General features: G+C 38.8%; 1 protein-coding gene and 1 pseudogene across 9 annotated transcripts in view; one reads left to right on the top strand and one right to left on the bottom strand.

Annotated features, from left to right (window-relative positions):
• WDR33 (WD repeat domain 33) overlaps positions 1-23,604 on the top strand; it is a 141,809-nt gene that overhangs the window by 58,252 nt on the left and 59,953 nt on the right. For 8 of the 9 annotated variants that reach the window (XM_006153682.3, XM_006153681.3, XM_006153686.3 and 5 more), the window contains 5 exons: positions 1,256-1,324; positions 4,496-4,600; positions 7,388-7,483; positions 7,670-7,821; positions 9,506-9,603. In XM_006153682.3, coding sequence (XP_006153744.1) covers positions 1,256-1,324; positions 4,496-4,600; positions 7,388-7,483; positions 7,670-7,821; positions 9,506-9,603 — 520 coding nt within the window. The remainder of the gene's footprint in view (positions 1-1,255; positions 1,325-4,495; positions 4,601-7,387; positions 7,484-7,669; positions 7,822-9,505; positions 9,604-23,604) is intronic. The other variant, XM_027773879.1, reaches the window with a different exon arrangement.
• Positions 20,268-23,604, bottom strand: part of LOC106735424 (28S ribosomal protein S17, mitochondrial pseudogene) — a 5,071-nt pseudogene continuing 1,734 nt past the window's right edge.

Consider the following 23,604-nt stretch of genomic DNA (forward strand, 5'->3'; position numbering starts at 1 on the left):
TTAACCACTTGTTAAATTCACAGTATATATGTGATAATAAGAGACCACCCACATAGGAATGTTTCTATGAGAGCATAATTCAGAACTGCAACTAGAGTGTCAGAGACATTGACACATGGCATCTCCTACTTTTAAGCCCATGATGGTAAGGTGGCTCTTATGTTGGGAAACAGTTGAGATAGCTCTTGTCAAGATTCTTAACAGATGATCACCTAGTACCGTCCTCAAGAGTGAAGGTAACTCAGATGGTGGAGTAGAGGTCTTCCTAAAGCTCTCTGAACTTGATATTTCCCTTTTCTGAATTCTTTTTTTTTTTTTTTTTTGGGGGGGGTTTCACTATTAAGAGGGGGCAATCAGCGCGGTTTTTCACTATAAGGCGCGTGCACTCAGCAGACAGAGAGAGACAGAGAGATAGAAGGCGAGAAATCACCCCCCCCAGGGGGGATGGCCATGCCACAATCCCTTCTCCTCCATTCTCTCAGAATCTTGGGCACGCATGCACACGCACCCGGAGTGAGTTTAAGCCGCCGGGTCTGGGACTCGAACCGCGGTCGACTACATGGGAGTCCAGCGACATAGCCATTATGCTAACTGCTGATCCCCCCTTTTCTGAATACTTTACTTGCTTGCCTTAAACTCCAAATTAGGTTCTGATATAGCTTTTCAGTCCTAATGTTATCAGGTTATTTCATTGGGTTTTTGTCTATTTTGACCTCCTGTGAAAATTTGTCTGCTTTATATTATCTTATACCTGTGGTTAAAGACCTATTTGCTTATTGGGCCCAATTAGTATGTTGTAGGCATACGTAAGAAGTAGATTCAGAGGTAAAGACAGATTTAGACTTTTCTGGGAATTTCAGCTAGGAAACTAAACTAGGAAAGAGAGTGAGAGGAATTACAAGGGCAAGATATGAGGAATTATTTTATGCTGAGGGTTTTGGAGGATTTGGGGATGTCTACTTCCTATCCTGTTTCATTTTCTTAAGGTCAGTGAGAATGTGTTGGGGATATTAGATGAGTCTCTGGGGCCTAATGTGAATAAAGTGAGGAGTGAAATTCTGTTATGTCAGTAGGATAAGAAGGGACATTCTCTAAAGGTATGCATTCTTATCTGTTTTAGAAAATAATATGATTTTAACTTCTGTGTCTTTCTATGTAATGTAACTTATATTTTATTAATGATTAATTTCAAATTGAGTATAATTAGACCATTACAATCGTTAATTGATATGTTTGTTTATGTGTTATTTAACAGAATAGAATATGGCAAAGGGACCAGAGAGATATGCGGGCAATTCAGCCAGATGCCGGCTATTACAATGATGTAAGTATAAGACATGTCATATTAGCTTAGTTAAAAACTTCTATACTTAAAGTGCCAGCAGATGGTGTAGTGGTTACATCACTGGACTCCCACATGGCTGACCATAAGTGGAGTCCTGGACCTGATGGCTTAAAACTGACATTGGGCGCATGTGTGTATATACCCAAGATACCAGGTGGAGAGTGGAAGAGAAGGGATTGCAGCATGGCCATCCCTATTGGGGATAATTTCTCACTTTCTGTCTGTCTGTTTCTCTGGTGAGCGCATGTGCCCTATGACACAAAAAACCTCCCCCCAGCCCCTCTATTCTTGGATGCCAAAGCCTAAAGGTATGTAGACTCAAGTTCAAAATGGTCTTTTTGTATTTTATTAATTAAATTAAAACATTATCAAAAAGATAACACATCTGTGTGAAGGATCTTCAGAACATTTTAAGAAAGTGCTTATTATGAAAAAATTATGCATGGATTTAAATTTTTTTTTGCACCAAAATTGCATTTAATTCCATTTCTCCATGACCTTTTTCAGATTCCACCAAATAAACCAAGAGTTACTTTTCGTCTCAAATTGTCCTTTTTTAAAAGAATTTTTGCCAGGGCCAGCAAACTAGCATGGAGGTTAGGGTGGCTGGATCCCACATGGTCAACTTGGCGGTTTGAATACCTGACTGGGCAGCTTGAAAAATACACTGGATACATGTGCATGTTGAGAGGAGACTGGAGGAGAAGAGATTGTGGTGTGGCCATACCCCCTGTGGGGCACTTTCTCACTTTTCTGCTCCTTTTCTTTCTCTTCCATCAGCAAATTAAAAAAAAATTTTTTTGCCATAGGGAGTGTTTACTTATCAGAGAGAGAGAACGAAGTAAAAAAGAACTCCTCATAGGGAATGGTCACTGCACAGTCCTTCCTCCATCTCTCTCCTTTTGGGGTTTTGGGCACACATGTGTGTCATTCCTAGTATGTTTCTCAAGCTTCCTGGCCTGAGATTTGAACTATGTGGTTAGCCATGTAGGATCCAGTCACCCTAACCACGATGCCAAATGGCTGGCCCTTGTTTTCCTTTTAATCTAATGATAGATGAACTTATTTTTTTTTTTTTTTTTTTGGGAGAGATTTTCACTATAGGGCGTGTGCGCTCGCCAGACAGACAGAGAGAGACATTAGAGACAGAAAGCGAGAAATCACCCCCCAGGGGGGATGATCACGCCGCAATCCCTTCTCCTCCATTCTCCTCTCGGGATCTTGGGCACGCACCACACGTGCCCGGCGTGAGTTCCAAGCCACCGGGTCCGGGACGCGAACCACGGTCGACTACGTGGGAGTCCAGCGACATAGCCATTACGCCAACTGCTGGTTCCCGATAGATGAACTTTTTGATTGGTACTTTAATGTAATATCAGATAAGGTTAACTTTTTCAGAGTCTTGTCACAGAAAAGTTCATTGCGAACATTTTTTTTCTTAAAGAATTATTTTATTTAACTTTATTTATTTATTTTAATTTGTCCAGAGAAGTACAAGGAGGGCGAGGATGAGAAAGCAAGCTGCCAGGTCCAGGACTTGAACCCCGGTCAGCCATGTGGGAGTCCAGCACCCTTAACCACCATGCCACCTGCTGGTCTCAACTTTTTTTTTTTTTTTTTGAAGAGGTTTTTGTCGTAGGGCATGTGCACTTGCCGGAGAGGGAGAAAGAGATTGTGAGAGGGATGGCCATACTACAATCCCTTCTCCTTCATTCTCCTCCTGGGATCTTGGGCACGCTTGCACGTGTACCTGGTTTGAATTTCAAGCCGTTGGGTCTGGGATTCAAACTGCAGTTGGTCATGTAAGAATCCAGCAACATAACTACTATGCCATCTGCTGTCCCTCATTTGTGAACAGGTTTGAGTAATTTACCTTGAGAAGTAATCAGGGAAAATTGGTGCTTAATATAATACTTGATTTTGTCATTTGTGTAGTAATTAATGGATATTTGACTTTCAGGTATCTTAGTTTTTCTTCATTTAATTAATACAGAATAAATATATTATAGTTTTCTAAGCAGATTTTTGAAAAGATTTTATTTTATTTATCATTATTATTATTATTTTGAATTTGTAACAGAGCACATGTGCGTACCAGAGAGCGAGAGAGAAAGTGAAAAAACAAGCCACCAAGTCTCGGACATGTGTCATAGTTGGCTATTTGGTAGTCTAGTTCCTTAACCACTACGCCACCTGCTGGTCCCTATTATAATTTTTTAGAGAGTTTTTTTTGCTATAGAGTGTGTGCACTTGCTGGAGAGAGAGGTTGGGGGTCGGGGTGAGGGGGAGACAGAAACAGCGAGAAATCACCCCACAGGAGGATGGCCACACTGTAGTCCCTTCTCCATTCTCCTCCTAGGATTTTAGGCAGGCATATACATGCACATGGTGTGAATTTTAAGCCTCCAGGTCTAGGACTCTAGACTCTAGGATGACTATGTGGGCATCCACTGATGTAACCATTACACCATCTGTTGACCCCTATAATAGTGTAATTTTAAAAAAATTTGTGTAGTCCTGAATTTGTCTTTATTATTTATTTATTAAAATTTTTAATTTTGATATATGGGCATGTGCACTTCCAGAGATAAGGCGGGAAGGGAAGGGCTGAGAAATCACCTCTTGGGGAGATGGCCATGCCACAATTTCCTCTCCTCCAGTCTCCTCTAAGTATTTTGAGTTTTGCATGCACACTCACCTGGCACTTTTTTCTTTCTTTCTTTCTTTGGTAAGAGAGATTTTTACTATAGGGTATGCATACTAGCTGGAGAAACCGAAAGTAAGAAGTCACCCCCCCAGAAGTATGACCGTGCTGCAGTCCCTTCTTCATTCTCCTCTTGGGATTTTGGGCACACACACACATGCTCCTGGCATGAGTTTTAAGCCACCAGGTCCAGAACTGAAACTGTGGTTGACTATATAGGAGTCTCACATAACCATCTGCTAGTCCCTTGGCATGCTTTTAAACTGCCAGATTTGGGACTTGAACTGAAAAATCAGCCATGTGGGATCCAGCCACCCCAACCACCACACCACTGACTGGTCCCTGAATTTGTCTTTACATGTTGAAATAATTACCTTGACTTGTCTCTGATTTCTGTCTTGTGTGTAATCAGGAACTTTAAAAAAAAACGATTTTCTTTTTCCTAGCTGGTTCCACCTATAGGAATGTTGAATAATCCTATGAATGCCGTAACAACAAAATTTGTGCGGACATCAACAAATAAAGTGAAGTGTCCAGTATTTGTTGTTAGGGTAAGTATTCTGTCGGGTATTTTTTGGAAAAAATTAATCTGAGTTATTCTGCAGATTTACTTGACAGAATAAAAAATCTAATTACATTTTAAATCCATATCTGGGGTAATAATCAGTTTATTACTAGTAATTTTAAAAAAGTTTTATTCATTCATTTATTTTTAATTTGACAGAGAGAGACACAGACAGAGAGAGAGAGGGGAAGTGAGAAAGCAAGGCACCAAGTCCAGGACTTGAACCATGGTCAGCCATGTGGGAGTGCCCAGCACTTTAACCACCATGCCACCTGCTGGTCCCTATTACTAGTAATTTTATTTTGGACTACCTTGTCATATATCTAATCTGTCTGCATTTACTAAGATAGTACTTTTGGCTTGTTTCTTCATGTTGTAATTTCCATAGAATTCTCTCTGAATACATGGATACGGATATCCAAAACCATAGCAGATCTCAGATTTGCCCTTTAATAGGAATGCTTTTGTCACTCTTTAGCAAGCAATACCCTAAACAAATGAATAAATAAAGTTAAATAAAATAATTCTTAAAAAAAAGAAAAATGGGGGGCCCGCAGGCAGCATGGTGGTTAAAGGCGCTGGATTCCCACATGGCTGACCGTGGTTCAAGTCCTGGACCTGGAGACTTGCTTTCTCTGTCTCTCTCTCTCTCTGGTCTAATTGAAATAAACAAATGAATAAATAAAGTTAAATAAAATAATTCTTTAAAAAAAAAAAAAGAAAGCAGTACCCCAAGGTGAATGAAATGTTCTTAGGTGTTGCTAGAAAGGTAAATACCTGAGGAGAGCTGAAGAAGTATGGTGCCCTGTAATTGTCAGCTCCATGAAAGGCCAAAGTAGTTACTCAATACGTAGTCACTGAGATTTTTTTCTAAAGATATTTTTATTTACTTACTTTATTTGTTATTTATGTTTTAATTTTTCCAGAGAAGGAAGGGGGGGGTGAGAAAGCAAGACGCCAGAGAGAGAGAGAGAGAGAGAGAGAGAAAGCAAGAAGCGAGGTCTTTATTTGTTATTTATGTTTTAATTTTTCCAGAGAAGGAAGGGGGGGGCGAGAAAGCAAGACGCCAGAGAGAGAGAGAGAGAGAGAGAGAAAGCAAGAAGCCAGGTCCAGGACTCAAACCACGCTAGGCCACATGGGAGTCCAGCACCTTAACCACCACATCACCTGCCAGCCCCAGTCACTGAAATTTTAAAATAAATAGTACATTCACATGGTTCAAAAATTAAAACGTTTAAGGGGCTTGCAGTTAAAAAAGAAACAAACCCTGAAACTTCCCATCCCTGTGTCCCTAGCCTTCAGTTTGTATTCCCATAGGTGATACTGTAATTATTTTATTTGTTTTGATTATTACATTTCCTAACTAAGAATGTACTTATTAGTAGTATCCAGAGGGGTAGAATGGTTCGTAGTCAACATTGAGGAAATAACAATTTAAACAAAAGAGACAGGGAAAAAAGCCATTCATGGCAAACATTGGGGCAAATGAGCAAAATAGTATTGTCTGAAATTATACAGGTGTGGTAGACAATGGGGAGAGCCAAGAAGAGCTGGAAGAGACTGTAGAAGTGAGTGCATTTAATCTTTGGCCCCCTGTTTGTCTCAGAAGCCTAAGACAGTAGAAACATCAGTAAAGAAGCACAGTTATATGAGTAGAGAAAACAGTAGATAGTGTAATTTTCTTCATTAGGTATTTTACTCTAAGGGATATGTTGTGGTGTAGCTTATCTTAATATCATCTTAGCATAACACAGGAAACTTTTGAAATGAATGATTCTTAGCCTCCTGCATTGTTAGGTGGGTAAATATTCTTACTTAGGGATCAATCTATAAGGTCTTAGGAAAAAAATTTGCCTATGATAGAGACACAGTCCAAAAAAGTGTTAGGAAATAAAGCTTATGGATTGTGTGTGTGTAGTTTGATTGCCTGCACTATCAACTCATTTGGGATCCTTAGCAGATAAAAGGAACTACAAAGGGACAAGGCTGTCATTCATAATAATCAAAACCCTGACTTACAGAAAAGCAATAAAAAGTCATATTGTCACATATATTTTTGCAGTTTACCAAGTAGTCTTCCCATTATATAATAAAAAATATATTTCAAGTGTTTTTAATTGACTAGCATATAAGCCACAGATTCTCTTCAGTGTGGATATGGTGACATTAAAATATTGGTGCAGTGGTAATTAGGTCTCTGTTCTCTGAAGTTTTTTGAAAATAGATCAGCATGAGACTAGTCACTGCCTGGTGCTGTGACAAGAGGACAGCTTAAGATAATCCTGAAGTGCATCTAATGTAGGAAAAGTTCAACAGTCTTGATTCCTTAAATTGGTACCTGTTGTTTTCCTTTGTAAAAAATGAAACACTAGTCATTTTTCTGCTTGAATGAGTCCATGATCACGTGTAAGACACCAACATTGCGTCTGGGAATTTTTCTGCTGACTGACCTCTTTATGTTAGTCTAAGTAAATGAGGTCTCTACCTAATTGTTTTGAAATGCTCTCTAGAATGCACATCTGTTTGCAGTTTAATGTGTATTTATTGTGTAGGTGAATGTACTCATAATGCACTTATTTTTCATTCAGATAATGAGCTAAAGTGCTAGAACTTTAATTGCATAGTGGTATATACATTCTTTTCTGACAAAGTATTTATTTATAAAGCTGCTCTACACTTAAGTGAAAGTTTTGTCTACTTAGTGTTCATCATTGAGTACTTTAAATTGGAAGATTTGTGCCCTCACATAACCTGTCTTTCTTCTCTCCCTCAGTGGACTCCAGAAGGAAGACGGTTGGTCACTGGAGCTTCTAGTGGAGAGTTCACCTTATGGAATGGACTCACTTTCAATTTTGAGACAATATTACAGGTAAAAGTAATCACTAGATGGCAGCATCATCCTGTGGAACTCTAAGGAACTTGGAATATTTCACTTTATTGGTATTGCTTAACTTACAAGTGGTCAATCATTACTGTGGGTTTATGTATGCTCTTGTAAGCCTTCGAACATGCAGTCTTTGAAACTGCACCTTACAGATGTCTTCTGTGTTCACAGGCTCACGACAGCCCAGTGAGGGCTATGACATGGTCACATAATGACATGTGGATGCTGACAGCAGACCACGGAGGATATGTGAAATACTGGCAGTCGAACATGAACAACGTCAAGATGTTCCAGGCACATAAGGAGGCGATTAGAGAGGCCAGGTTTATACACAATATACCATTTTCTGTAGTCCCTATTGTCATGGTTAAATTATTCTCTAAGTGTACTCTGGGTGCCAAGATGCATGGGCTCTGTCAGATTCTGGGAAACTTTCTGCACCCTATGAACACAATATTTTTCTTTGTTTTCACACATTCACCATTTTGCTGGCACCTTTCTGAAGTAGTGTTGTCCTGGTATCAGCCTTTGCAATATGTTAGAGATGTACTGTCTACCACATTTTGCACTGGTTTTCTCTTTTTATTTATGGTTAATAATGTGTATACGTTATTCCTTTTGATGATATATTGTGTAAGACAAGAATATTTCATTCCAAATAAAGAATTCAGTCTTTAATTATACAACTGAATAAAATCTAAAGACTACAGAAAACATCTTCAGAATTCACACAAAATACAAGAAGAAAAGGCTTAAGTGAAGACCTGGTTGGCTTGGTTATGCCACAACTTCAAAGGGAAAGTATAGGAGTAAAAACCCTCACAGATAACTCTCTGGATGTGGCAAACATTAATGGAGCAATGAATGGGTTCTTCAAGCTTTGCAGCAGTAAGCAGATCATTTTCAAGAAGACTCTAGGACTTTTCTTCTGATTCACTGTTGATAAAAGCCATATACAAATGTATGAGTGGAGTTTAAAATACTTTAAGTGAGTTGTGTATTTTTACATATCAGTGAGATATGTATAGTAAAGCTGGGGGATTGGGAGTTTCAAAAATAAGTTTGAAGAATTGCTGCAGCCTCAGAATAAAGCAAAGCAGCATTCTTCAAGGTTGTGCCACCCACACATGAAGGAGGTTGACATCTCAGTGTAAACATCACCCACCACAGTCATTTGCTTCCTCTTTCAGCATTTTAACAGTTGTTGGATAAACAGGCTTCTGCTTTACAGTCTTTGCCATAGTCCCATGACCGTACATTGAGTTATCACTGTTAGTCTGTTCTTAGTCATAGGATTCAAAATTCAAGAGCATTCTTACAACTAGTTGAAAAATGTAATGGCCTTTTTACTGCTGAGAAGAAAACTGGCTTCCTCTTTCGCAGCAGAATCTTTGTCTTTAAACTCATGTAACTGTCCCTGTTTTAAAGATTTCCTCAAAAAGTGCAACATTTTTAGGATACTTTGCCAGGAAGAAAGTGTGAACGTTTTCCACACATCTTTTAAAAAAGTGATGAACATTATTTTGTGAAGCATCTAAGGCAGAAGCTGAAGTATGTGAGGCAGAAGCTGATGCTAGTTTTTTGAGCAGTATTTCCTAATTAAATTAATTAGGAATTAATTTAAGTTTTAATTAAAAGCCTGTTTACAGGAATATTGCAGAAAAACGTTTCACTTAGTTTTTAGCACTTCAGTTAGCAACATGTGTTTCATTGGTACCATAGGAAATCCTTTTCTGAGAAGAGCATAGGTAGCAGTAGTATTAATAATGCACTTGTAAAGTTCTCTGAATATTGATTAGAAACTAAGAAACGACTACCCTGCTGAGTTCTTCATTTGATGAGGTGTATATGATAGCTGACAGCATTCTCTTTAAGGGCTTCTTCACTGGATACTTCCCTCTCCTGTTATAATGCAGCACAGTGTTTTTATTTTCCCCTGTCTGAGAAGCACAGATAATTTGTTAAATTGCTGACTTCTTTCCCCTGCTGTGTGTCTTCATGTAACAGTTTCTCACCCACGGATAATAAATTTGCTACATGCTCTGATGACGGCACTGTTAGAATCTGGGACTTTCTTCGTTGCCATGAGGAAAGAATTCTCCGAGGTATGTGTACTAACAGTACTGATTGGAATATTTAAATAGGGAAGGCATTTGTGGTTAAATCATCAAGAAACCACAATACCAGCTTACATCTCCATTCAAGTTTTTTATATAAACACCGCGTCATCCCAACCAGGCACTTTGAAGAAACTCAGACACTCTCTGTGTTTCACAGTCATTCATAGGTTTTTACTACTAATCTTATTTTTGAATTCTTTTCAGCTATGAATTAAATATAATTAACTTATAATAATGCTTCACCCATTACTTGCTTGTTGTTACGCATCTTTTAGGGCTATATTCCTCTTCCTATCTTGTACCCAGGATACCTTTCCCGCAATAGTTGACATTGACACTATACTTTCTGGATAGCTCACATTCTCCTGGCAGTTCTTCTATAATATGAATTAACAGACTAGATGGAGCTCTATGAATCGCTTTTCAGTGTTGCTATTACTGAAAGCATTTGGCTTTTCAGTGTAGCACATTTGTACTACATAGCTTGCTTATGACTAAGTTTGGGAAGGATTGCTTCTTTTATTTACTTCATAATTATAAATAAACCTCCATAAAAATTACTCCACCTCACAGAAGAAATTCACGTATTCACTTGGATTATTTTAGATTATTGTATTAGATTATACAGTTAGATTTGGACTTCATAAAGGGCTGTTGAAATCTGAACAGTATAGCAGCACCATTTATGTGAATTCATTTCACTGGTATTAGAGTTAGGGAATTACCTGTGTGGTGTATATATACAGACATCCCAACGGAAACATTTATACTTCTAACTGAATCCTTGTAATTTATTATTAACTGGGAAAAGTAGTCTTTTCATATGCTTAATTTGAACCTATACTGGCTTAGTAAGCCACCCATTGTCCTCTACACCTTTGACTTCAGTGTGCCACAAAGGCAACATCAGTGCAGGATGGGAGGATGGCCACTGAGATTAAATGTCAGGAAATTACTAGTCAGAAATTTCCCTTTATGTTTAAGAGTAAGTAGAGTTCCTTATCTTATTTGGATTACAAAGTTCTTACATCTTTTCAGAGCTTTATTTATAGCATACAATCTTTTAGTCAAGAACAGAAAGATTCTTGAGCTATTTCACCCTATATTTCAAACTGGTATCTTTGATCCCATTTGCCTAACCATTTCTGCTTTACACAGTTTGTTTGGATTCACCTACAATACTGTATCACTATAGCTAGCGTAAGGGTAGAGTTACCTGTCACATGGAGGGAGTTGGACTCACTGTGAAGTTCATAATGTATAACTTCAGAACAAGATAGAGTCTTTGAAATCATCTAGTCTGAGTTATTTTATGGATGAACACCATGATGCAGAAGGCTTAAGTGACATGTTAAAAGTAAAATCGGTACAGAGCCAGGACTGGAATCTTTTAGCTTGACTTCCAGCCTACTGCCACATGAATGCTGTATCTTTTCTTCAATAGTAGTATAAGTTTTAGCTTTTAAACAGAAATAAATAATATTTTCTAGGCTTTTAAAAATCAAAACAATTTTACAGTGGACCATACCAACTGAAGTCAGGTATAAAACCATTCTGCAGCTTCAGTTAAAAGAAGAAAATCTGCTATCTGATAACATTTTTAAATCTCACATTTCAGTGTCATTCAGTTTTGGTAATGAACCTGTTTCTAAATAGTGCTTAAGAATTTTTACTCTGAAATTTAGAGTGTATGAGAAATAATAACTAGAGGTTGAATATTTTCAATTTTGGCTCCAGGCAAACTGAGATAAAGAAAGTAGATGCTAAATCATTAACTGTTCTTGTAGCTTAAAAAATACACACCAATATCATCTATAATAAATGAGAGTTAAGTTTTATTTTTTATTTTGGGGCTCTTATTTTAGGCTTTTACTATGAAAATTTCAAACATCCACAAAAGCATAATGAACCTCCATGGACTTTTAGGATTTATGTTCTAGCTTATTTATATCTTTTGCTTCCTCTTGAAAAATATCCTACTTGCTTTGTAGCCATAGTTTTTCTTAGTGCCTCAGTAAGTATATGAGGCAAATATGAATTTAGTAAACTTAGTTATTAGGTTGTTGGGAAAGTCATGATGTATTTTCTCTGTAAAGGTGAAATTCACGTAACCCATGTAGACTATAACCTCTGGCAGGTAAACATACTTTGCATTGTTAGTTTGATGTATCTGACTATATTTGGGGTAAGCACATTCTAATTAAGGGGAGTTTGTGATCATATAATTCAACTCCTTCAAATACTTGACTTTTTTACATCATTCCTAAAACATTTTCACTTATATTCATTACTTCATGTAATTCCCTTTTTCCCTAGACAGTTCTAATTTTTGCTAATTTTTTTACATATATCAGAAATATGCATCCCTATACTTTGCCCTGCCTCTGGAACACCAAAAATTAAATTGGTGCTCTCTTCTGCTTGGCAACTCATTATTTTCAGAGAGCTATATCTTCCCAACAGTCTTTTGGTGTTAAGCATGTAGATTTTCTGTACGCAGTAGAAACTATGATACCTTACTTTTGAGCAGATAATTTACAGTTGATTTGTTAGTGTTTTTGTTTTTGTTTTCCCTGAATTATTATGCTTCTTGGAAACAGAAGAAGTTACACAGGAGAAAAGTAATCAGTATTTTATAAGCTTTAAAATGAACATAGATCAGTTACTGTTGGGAGATTTGCTATGCAAAAGACTACATTGGCTCCTAAGTTAAAGAAACAAGTAGACTTAGAATTGAATATACTGTGGCATTTAGATGCACCATGCATATGTCCACCTATTGTAAAAGCATAGTTCATACCCATTCATTCTTTGTTTTTTTTTTTTCTTGTATGGATTACAGCACTCAGTTTATGGACTGGTATTAAAAATAACACTTTAGGGAACAGCAGTTAGCATAATGGCTGTGTCACTGAACTCCCATGTAGCCTACCATGGTTCGAGTCCCGGGCCTGGTGGCTTAAAATCATGCCGGGCAAATGTGCATGCGTGCTCAAGATCCCAAGAGGAGAATGGAGGAGAAGGGGTTGCGGCGTGGCCATTCCTCTTGGGGGGTAATTTCTTGCCTTCTATCTCTGTCTCTGTCTTTCTGGCGAGTGCACACGCCGTATAGCAAAAACCTCTCCCCCACAAAAAAAAAAAAAAAAAAAAAAAACCTTTAAACACCAGGAGTATGTAAGATTAAATGAACCTCGGGAACCAGCAGTTAGCGTAATGGCTATGTCGCTGGACTCCCACGTAGTTGATCACGGTTCACGTCCCGGACCTGGTGGCTTAAAACTCACGCCGGGCGCGTGTGCGTGCGTGCCCAAGATCCCGAGAGGAGAATGGAGGAGAAGGGATTGCGGAATGACCATCCCCCCTGGGGGATGATTTCTCGCTTTCTGTCTCTATGTCTCTCTCTGTCTGACAAGCGCACGCGCCCTATAGCCAAAACCTCTCCCCCCCCCAAAAAAAAGATGAAATGAATCTCTAGGTTACTTACATTCATCTATTAGAGTTCAAGTGAAATAGTGCTATTAATCAATTTATTTAAGAAATAATGAGCATATCTGTATGCATGTTATCTAGGTGCAAGACATAACCTCAAACTTCTTAAAGCTTAGTAAGAAAAGTAAGATTTTTTGGGGGGTCAACAGATGGTGTAGTGGTTATGTTACTGGATTCCCACATGGCTGACCGTGGTTCAAGTCCCTGACCCAGTGGCTTCAAACTCACACTGGGTACATGTGCATGCATGCCCAAGGTCCTGAGGAGAGAATGGAGAAGGGATTGTGGAGTGAACATTCCCCCCTTGGGGATGATTTTTCACTTTCCCTCTCACCATCTTTGTCTCTCACTTGATGGTGAGCACATGTACCCTATGGCAAATACCTCTTAAAAAATAAAAAGAGAAAGGAAGGTATTTCACTAATGTATTAAGATGTTTGATAATACGCTGGGAAAAGAGTCATGTGAATATTACAGGTGCAGGTTATTTATTTTTTTTGTATTTTTTGTTTGTTTAAAGGTTTTTGCCCACAGGGCTTTGGGTGCTAGCAGGACAGACAGAGAGAGGGGAAGTAAGAAATCACCACTCCGGGGGGATAGTAATGTTGTAATCCCTTTTCCTCCATTTCTCCGTGGGATTTTAGGCACACATGTGCACATCCACCCAGCCAAGCTGCCTGTACCGGGACTCAAATTGTGGTTGGCCTTGTGGGAATCCAATGCCTAAACCACCACGCCAACTGCTGGACACTAGAGTTAGGTTTTTAAAAATTATTTATTTAATTTTATTCATTATTATCCTTTTTTAAATTTGCTGTAGTGCACATGTACTTACCAGAGAAAGAAAGAAAATAAAAAGGCAAGCCACCAGGTCCCGGACTCGAGCTACAGTCAGTGTTTTGGGAAGCCAGTGCTTTAATCACCATACCTCTGCTGGCCCTGGAGTTTTTGTTTTTATCAGCATAGAAGTGGATCACTTCCTATTAAAAATACTGAAGGAGGACTGGTCCTATAGTGCAGTGGTTAAGCACTGCGCAGAGAAAGCTGGATCCTACATGGCCAACTGTGGTTCAAATCTCAGCCCCAATGACTTGAAGAACATGCTAAGTGCATGTGCATGTGTGCTCAGAATCCTGATGGGATGGAGAAATGGAGGAAAAGAGATTGTGATGTGACCATTCTCCATTAGGGGTTGCTTGCTTGCTCGCTCTCTCTCTCTCTCTCTCTCTCTCTCTCATACGCACACATGCCCTTTGCAATAAAAATAATACTGAAGAAAACTGTAGTGATTGGCATTATACCTTTAAAAAGAATCCAGTTTACAAATTTTAGCATAGTTTTTATTTTACCTTCTTGATTTAATAATATGTGACTCATTACACTTACTGTATCTCAGGCATCCTCTAAGTACTACATTTAATCTTCCCAGTCACCCTGTGAGATAAGTATTGATTGTTTCCATAAGCCAGCCAGCCGTGGCACCAGAAAGTTAAATAAACCTGCCAGTGGTCATATAGATTGTAAGAAGAGGGGCTAGGGTCTGAACCCTGGTTATTTGGCTCCAGAGATTTTGCTTGCTTTTTTTTCTTTTATCTACATTCATCTCTTCATTTATTTATTTATTTACTTACTTACAGAGATTTTTGCTATAGGGCATGTGTGCTCACTAGAGAGCCAGAAAGTGAGAAATCACCCCCCCCAGAATGATGGCCATGCCAAAGTCTGTTCTCCTCCATTCTCCTCTTGGGATCTTGGTCAGGTTCAGGCATGCACACATGACTGGTGTGAGTTTTAAGCCACCAGGTCTGGGACTTGAACCGCGGTCGCCTACATGGGAGTCCAGCAACGTAACAATTACGTCATCTGCTGGACGCTATCTACATTTATTTTATGCTGTCTTTATTCCCATGCTATAAGTATTTGTTTTTTTATTTTCTTCTGGAATATCTTTTCAAAATTTTTTCTATGCAGTCTCCTTTTCTGGTCTAGAAACAATTTGCTCCTTTTCAGTAAGAATTATCTCGATGTGGCAGGAGGAGCTCATGTGTGGGTTAATCCAGTGATGAGCTCTGTAAGTACTATGGTGCATCACCTGAAAATGCATAATGACCAGAGAATCTGCATCTAACCCCTTAACTTCAGCATTCAGCATTCTTTTCGGGCCAAAGACCCCATGTCATCCAGCACTACTGTTTGACCTGGGTACACCTATTGACTCCACCATTATACCTATAGAAAGGCAGATACTTTTTCTGTAAAGTGACATCTTTCAGATACTTGGTGGCTTTTCGGTTGTACATATCATTGATGGCCTGGGCAGTTAAAGTGAGCTCTAAGACTTGAATCTCTTTTTTTTTTTTTGAGAGGTTTTTGCTATAGGACGCGTGCGCTTGCCAGACAGACAGAGACAGAGAGACAGAGAGACAGAAAGCGAGAAATCACCCCCCAGGGGGGATGGCCACGACACAATCCCTTCTCCTCCATTCTCCTCTCGGGATTTTGGGCACACACGCTCATGTGCCTGGCGTGAGTTTTAAGCCACTGGGTCCAGGACTCGAACCGAGGTCCACCACGTGGGAGTCCAGCGACATAGCCATTATGCCAGCTGCTGGTCCCAAGACTTGAATCTCTTAATTTGCATGATTTTGTGGAATTCTTTGAGCCTGGTGACCATTGTCAAAGATCACTTTAGGCTGTCTAGGAGAAGAGCCTGATTTTTTATTCTTAACAACTATGTTAAATTACCTCTTTTATTTTTTAAAAAGAGTGTCAGCCTGGATATTTTAGTGTCTTCCTGATTGCAAAGTAAAGTGTCAGAATTGCAAAGTAAAGATTTTGGGGAGGGTGCAAATGGTGTGTGTAGAACAAAGTAATTTAGACACTCGAGTTTTATTTTAAAACATTGTCTTTAAAACTGTAGGTTCTAGATTTTGAATGTATGACATATTTAATAACAGAAATGTTAATCTGCAGTGAGCAGTTCAAACAGCAAGTGGGTCATAAGGTCTACCCTAGGTTATATAAATAGAATGTGGAACTGAAGAATTATACTGAGACTTGTTGTTCAGGAGATAAGACCTGTTTCAGTTTTCAAATATAGCACAGAGAAGAAATGAATCCCTGTGTACACAACTCACCACTTATAAAAAAAATATTATTAGTACTTTTGATAAGTCTCTGGTGCCCCTTTCTGATTGTATTTGACTGATGAAATCCTTCCCCTCCCTCAAAGATCCCTCAAAGATGTTTTGGTTCAACAATATTTTTTTCAAATGGTGTAAAAACATGTTTACACCATCTGAGTGTTCTGAAAAATAGATGCTTACTACTGGAGGTAATTTTATTATTAAAGTTAAATTGGCACACCGGGATCGTAGATAATGTAATGGATACATTGCTGGACTCCCACATGGTCAACTGCAGTTCGAGTCCTGGACCCAGATACTTGAACCTCACGCCGAGCGTGTGTGCAGGTGTGCCCAAATCTCAAGAGGAGAATGGAGAAGGGATTGTGGCCTGGCCATTCCCCCCAAGGGGGTGCTGATTTCTTGCTTTCTATCTCTGTCTCTTTGGTGAGCACACATGTCCTATAGCAAAAAATCTCTCTTAAAGAAAAAAAAAGTAAAAATGGCACATCATATGGTAATGAACTTAATTTATTTCTACAAAGTTTTATGAAACATTCCACAAAACTTTGTCTCTTCTCCACAAGGTAAAAACTAAAAACTAACTTTCAGTTAGCCCATAACAAAATGACTCTGTCCACTGTCACAGTGTGTTTTAATATTCAAAGCACTTGGGCACATTTCATTTAGTTATCCATACACACTCATTTTACATACACCTATTTTCTCTATTCATATTCTTGTTTTTGAGGAACAGTCTGTTGTCCTGAAAATAGTGGATCATATACGCTGTTAGAGGTTCTCTTACATAAATAATCATCTGAATATACTGTGAAAGGGAAAAATAATTAATATTTAACTTCAAAAGCACATTATTTGAAGGAATCAGTAGAGTTCTGAATTAAGTTATATGGTACATTCTACTTTTCCTGAAATAGTTTACCATTTTTATGCTGTTCTTCTATCTCTTTGCTTATTTAAAATATTGTACATAATATGGCAAAATCTTTATGAAAATCCGGGGCTTTCTTGAGATGGCAGATAGCCACACATGGCTGTTATTGTATTCAGTGTTTAGATGAAGAGTCAAGTTTATTTTGTGATTGTGTGGTTTATATTTTTTCACCTTTCATTGTGTAGTATTTTCTTTTTTTTTTAAGTATTTATTTAATATTATTTATTTTTAATTTGACCTGAGGGGGGCAGAGAGGAGGGAGGGAAGGAAGGAGGCAGAGGGAGAGGGAGGGAGGGAGGGAAAGCAAGCCACTGGGACTTGAACCATGGTTGGCCATGTGGGAGTCCAGCACCCTAGCCACCACACCACCTGCTAACCCTCATGTAGTTTTTTTTTTATTTCCTTTCATTGTTTTGCCTCGATATTCTTTTGAAAATATTTTAATTTTTTATGACTTATTTTGATTAGTGTCATTTACTAATAGTTTTCTGCTACTAAAAGCAACACAGCAGAAGTTAGTATATATAGGGATAGTACTGCTTGTGATTTCAGTCTCAAGTCTCTGGAACGTGGATGTTCATCGTAGTTGTCATCCTTAGCTGCTGATGCCGAGGCGAGTTACAATGCTGCGTCTGTGTCTTCACCTGTAAAATAGGGATCCAGAGTAGCACCCACCTTGTGTTAAGAAATTAGCTAATTCACGAGAAGCATTTAATTAGGACCTGACAGAGTGCTCAGTCAGTATCAGCTATTATTCTGTCATTTCCAAAGTTAGGTTCAGAGACTGCTCGCGTATAGTTGAGTTATTTAGGGATGAAAATGATTATTTCAGAAGTGTATTTTATATTTTAATTTAAATATTTTTCAGCTTTGTTAGTGGTTATTAGAGTAGTACAGATTTTTATTTATAGGTAGTTCATAATTATCATTTGTTTAAACAAAATTGTCATGATTTTCTAGTGTTTTTAGATGTACAAAATTGGACAGATTGAAATTTAGAATTAGTTTTTTTAAAAATTGCTGAAAAGTGCATGCAATTGCAAAAAAACAGAGAAGGGAAGAGGGAGGAAGCTCCCGCAATGGGGTATGATCTCACCACAGTCCCACCTCCATTTCTCTGACCTGTCAAGATTTGGGGTATGCATGCCCAACACCAGGTATGTTTTTCAGGCTGCATAGGCTGGGATCAAACCACATGGTTGACTATGTGGGGATCCCATGTCCTGAGCACAACCTCTCCCTCTCCCCTTTTTTATAAGGTTTTTGCCGTAGGACATATGTACCCTCTAGAAAGAGACAGAGAGAAGGAAAGTGAGAAATCATGCCCTGGGAGGATGGCCACACTCTAACCCTTTCTTCTCCATTCTCACTGGCTATTGGGCACACATGCACATACACCTGGTATGATTTTTAAAGTCGCCAGGTCTGGGACTTAAACTGTGGTTGGCCATGTGGGAATCCAGCACCTTAACCAGCAAGCCACAACTTGGCCCTACTCAGTGTTGTTTTTTTTTTTTTTTGAGAGGTTTTGCCATAGGTGGCATGCACTCACCAGAGAGCTAGAGGGAGACAGACAGAAAACAAGAAATCACTCCCAGAGAGGAAGGGATGGCCATGCTGCAATCCATTCTCCTCTAGGAATCTTGGGCTCATACGCACATACAACCACCATGAGTTTTAAGCTACCAGGTCTGGGAACCAACCCACATTCAACTACATGGCAGTTCAGCAACCTAACCATTACACCATCTGCTGGTACCCCTGCACAGTGTTTTTAAAGATCTTATGGAAGAATTTAAAGGTTGCATCTGAATTGTTAGGTTAATTAAACATTTAATGGTTAATTACTGTAGCCAAGGTACTGTGTGATTGGTTCTTTTGATGATATAAATAAATTAGGCATGGGTTATTCCTTCAGCACCATTTCTAACATTTCCCTAGTTCTCTTATTTCCTCAGACACTTATAGTATTGTAGTGGACTAAAATGCCGTACATGTTGACAGGGAAGAGTCTTTACAAATTATCATGCTGTGAAGATTGGTTATTGATGTCTTAATTGTCTCTGTAGGATAGCATTTAGTTTTCCTTGTGGGAAGAACAGTTTTTGGTTTTTACCTATTTACCAATCTTAATCACAGGAATGAATTCCTAGCTATTTAGTAATGAGGTTGGATTAGCACATTATAACTCTGGTAAAATGTTATTTAATTTTAATATCTTGGATGAGTAATGTACTTAGTGGTAACTTAGAAGTCTTTAGAAAATGTACAACTTATTTTTTGTCACAGTAGACAGGATTTTTTTTTTTTTTTTTGAGAGGTTTTTGCTATAGGGCACACACGCTAGCCAGAAAGACAGAGAGCTAGAAAGCGAGAAATCACCCCACAGTGGGGATGGCCACGCCGCAATCCCTTCTCCTCTCGGAATCTTGGGCACACATGCACACGCGCCGGGCATGAGTTTTAAGCCACCAGGTCCGGAACTTGAGCCGCGGTCAACTACATGGGAGTCCGGCTACATAGCCATTACGCCAACTGCTGGTCCTCAGGAGACAGGATTTTTCAAAAAATTATTTAATTTTATTTAGTATTATTTAAATTTGCTATAGGGCATGTGGGGGTGGGGAGGGAAAGGGAAAGTGAGAAAGCAAGCTGCCAGAGTCTTGGATTCAAATTGCGGTCAGCCATGTGGGAGTCCAGCGTCGTAATCACCATGCCAACCTACTGGCCCAGTAGATAGGATTTGAATACAGAAATCTAATGTTTTCTATTTGGGCTTCTGGTCACCATTTGACTCTAGCTCATCAAACTTGTCAATCTGGTAGCAGACCCACCCTGAAATATATAACCTAGTCTATCCTTGAAGTCTTTTTTTGTTTGTTTTCCTTAAGTAATTGCCAGAGAGTACGTGCACTCACCATGGAGAGACAGAGAAAAAGAAAGGAGGGACATGGTCATGCCACTATCTCTTCCCCATCCTGTTCCGAATTTTCGACACAAATATACCACATGCCCAGCGTGTTTTTCAAGCCTCTGAGGCTGGATTTGAATTGTGGTCATCCATGTGGAATCTGGCTCCCTTAACTACAAAGATAAGGGGTTGGCTCTGTCGATGTCTTTAGTGTAGTTTGTTGCAGGGTGGAAGCCAGATCCTCACAGAAGATGTAGTGGATATAAGCTGAACAGATTAAGTGATACTAAGAGCAAACAGGATGATACAAAAGACACTCTCAGAATTAGCATTTTTTCCTTTCTTTTATGTGCCAGAGTGTACGTGAGAGAGAGGAGAGGAGAGGAGACTCCCAATGGAGTGTGGTCATGCTACAATCCTTTTTCTTCCGTTTCTTCATCTTGTCAGAATATAGGGGCATGAACGTGCATCCAGTATTTTTCAAGCTCCAGTTGGAATGACCCTTGATTAATTCCTGCTCAATTGAAGACGAATTGGCAGTGTCTTTTGGGATTAACCACTGTGCTATGGGGCCAGTCCAGAGAGCATTTAAAATTTAGTTCTCAACTGAAATTCTGCTTCTGTCTTGAGGATATATAGTATACTCTGGGGTTTAATGTTCTTTTCTTTTTCTTTTTTTTTTGGAGAGATTTTTGCTATAGGGCGCGTGCGCTCGCCAGACAGACAGAGACAGACAGAGAGATAGAAAGCGAGAAATCACCCCCCAGAGGAGATGGTCACACCGCAATCCCTTCTGCTCCATTCTCTTCTCAGGATCTTTGGCACTCATGTACATGCGCCTGGCGTGAGTTTAAGCCACCAGGTCCAGGACTCGAACCATGGTGGACTACATGGGAGTCCAGCGCCATAGCCATTACGCTAACTGCTGGTCCCTAATGTTCTTTTCTGTAGGCCTTGAATATTAAATATTTTTAATTAATATCTCTACATTTTTATTAACGATCAAATCAGATAATTTCATTTTGTTTCCAGAAATATTTGCAAACTATTCCATTCATTTATTTTGAAGAATATTTTTAATTTTATAATTTTAATGTTTTTTTTTTGGGTGGGGGGTTTGCTATAGGGAACATGTGCTCACCAGAAAGACAGAAAGAGACAGAGAGACAGAAAGTTTGAGATCACAACCTGGGGGGGATGGCCACGCTGCAATCCCTTTTCTTCCATTCTCCTTTTGGAACCTTAGGCACGCACGCACATACGCCCAGTGTGAGATTAAGCCACCGGGTCCAGGACTCAAACTGTGGTTGACTACATGGGAGTTCAGTGACGTAACCATTATGCCATCTACTGGTCCCATACAATTTTAATGTTTTAATGTGCCATGTAAATATAAATTACCAAGAGTCTTCTGGTTGAAAATAAAATGCTTATTTAAACAAAAATTAAGTCAGTTAGTGTAAAATAACTTATTGAATTAACTGTTTGAAATACAGGTTTTTCTTAATATTTTGGGCTTTTGGCTTTTTAAAGCATCTGTCCTCACACAGTGAGAAATAAAGATACATTAGGCAGGTCTTGTAGCCTTGTGGTTAATGGAGGTGTATTCTGTTTGGCTGACCATCGTTCCCAATCCTAGCAGCTTGAAAAACTACCTGGCTAGGCCGGCAGGTGGTATGGTGGTTAAGGCAGCTGGACTCCCTCATGGCTGACCACAATTTGATTCCTGGACTGGCTTGCTTTCTCACTTTCCTGTTCTCTCTCTCTCTGTCTCTCTTTGGTCAACTTTGAAAAAATAAAAGTAAAATAATGACAATGAATAAAATTAAACAAAAAATAATTATTAAATAAAACTAAAACACTAGGCATGTATATGTCTGTGCCCAAAATCCCAACAGGTTGGGGATATGAAGGAGAAGGGATTGTGGCATGACCACACCCCATTGGTGGGTGTTTTCTCACTCCCTTTTATTTATCTGTCTCTCACTGGCAAACATATACTCCCTTTGGCAAAAAAAAAAAAAAAGAAAGAAATATGATACGTTTTTGGCATAGGAATCAGATAACAGAATTAAAGCCCATGAAGAAGTATGTCTTTGAAAAACAGTGTGGTGAAGAGTTTCAGTCTTTGATGAGGAAGCACATTGAGGATTGTGATCTTTGTGAATGATAAGATTTGGCATAAGTATTGAGGTCTTGAGAATTGCCAGCATTGTGGTGTTTCTGTCACCATCATTTTAGAATCATATTTGAATTCTAAAATTCAGTCAGTGAGTCTAATTTCTGAAATTAAAGAGTTAGATGTTTACAGAGGAGATTAAATTTAGTGGAAAGTTCAGCCTTCCTGTTGCATTGCTTCTAAAATCCTAATGCAAATGCAGGTGACGGGGAATAAAGCTACTTTAAATTGGAGCTTATGGGGTTAGAGCCACGGGCAACTATATGGGAGTCCAGCAACCTAAACATTATGCTATCTGCTGGTCCAAGTGTTTAAATGTTTTTTTTTTTTTAAACTGGTCCATGTTACATTGAACTCCTAATTTTGAATTGCATAATGGTATCAGCAGATGAATTTAAGTCTTGCTGCTTCTATTTGTTAAGTAACCTGATTTTTATAATCCATAAACTGTAGATGGTAATTCCAGTCTAACAAAAATCAGGTTGTAGCATGTAAAACACTTTTTAAAAATATTCATGATTGAGTGTGTATGTGCATGGGGAGGGGGGGAGTACCCTCCACAGGGTCTGATCGCACCACAATTCCTTTCCTCCAGTTCTCTAGTCCATCAGATCTTAGGCATTCATGCATGTGCCTTGCATGTTTTAGGCTGATCGGGTTTGGGATTTGAACCACAGTTGCTTTATGAGGCCTGGTTTTTGTTAATTGCCATGTGCTCTCCAGATGGGTGTGGAGTGCAAGGAGCAGGGGAAAAATTACTTCATCATGGGTTGTGGTCATGCCACAGTCCCTTCTCTTCCCTTTTTCCATTCTGTTGGGATTTGGGTCACACAGGCACTTCGGGCCAGTGTTTTTCAAGCTGCCAGTTTGGGGATTTGAACCACAGCTGGCCTTGTGGGGTCTGGCTTTCTTAACCATTTGACTTTGGGGGTGGTCCTCATAGCTCTCTTGAAAACTGATTTTGTAGTTGACAAAACATGTTTCTGTTTTTTCTTTGGGGCAGACAGATGCATCTTTTTTATCATTTCTCTCAAATTCTTCAACACTTCATGTTTTTATTGTTTGTGTTGAATATACAATTAAGAATATGTTAGCTTTGTACATATTTTTACAAAATACCTAGTGTTTATAGTACATTCATTTGTGTTATTTGTGTTTAATTGTCATCCTCTGTGATTGCTCATTCTAGAAATAACATTACTGCAAAGCGAGATACTGTACAATAAAAAAGTCAGCATATGAGTACATATGGAATCTTCATTTTCTCTTTTTAGCCAATTTATTCAAATATTCTAATAATTAAGTGGGTATTTTTGCTTCAAAAAAA

This window comes from Tupaia chinensis, unplaced genomic scaffold (assembly GCF_000334495.1).
Source record: "Tupaia chinensis unplaced genomic scaffold, TupChi_1.0 Scaffold000386_1, whole genome shotgun sequence".
NCBI classification, from domain to species: Eukaryota; Metazoa; Chordata; class Mammalia; order Scandentia; family Tupaiidae; genus Tupaia; species Tupaia belangeri.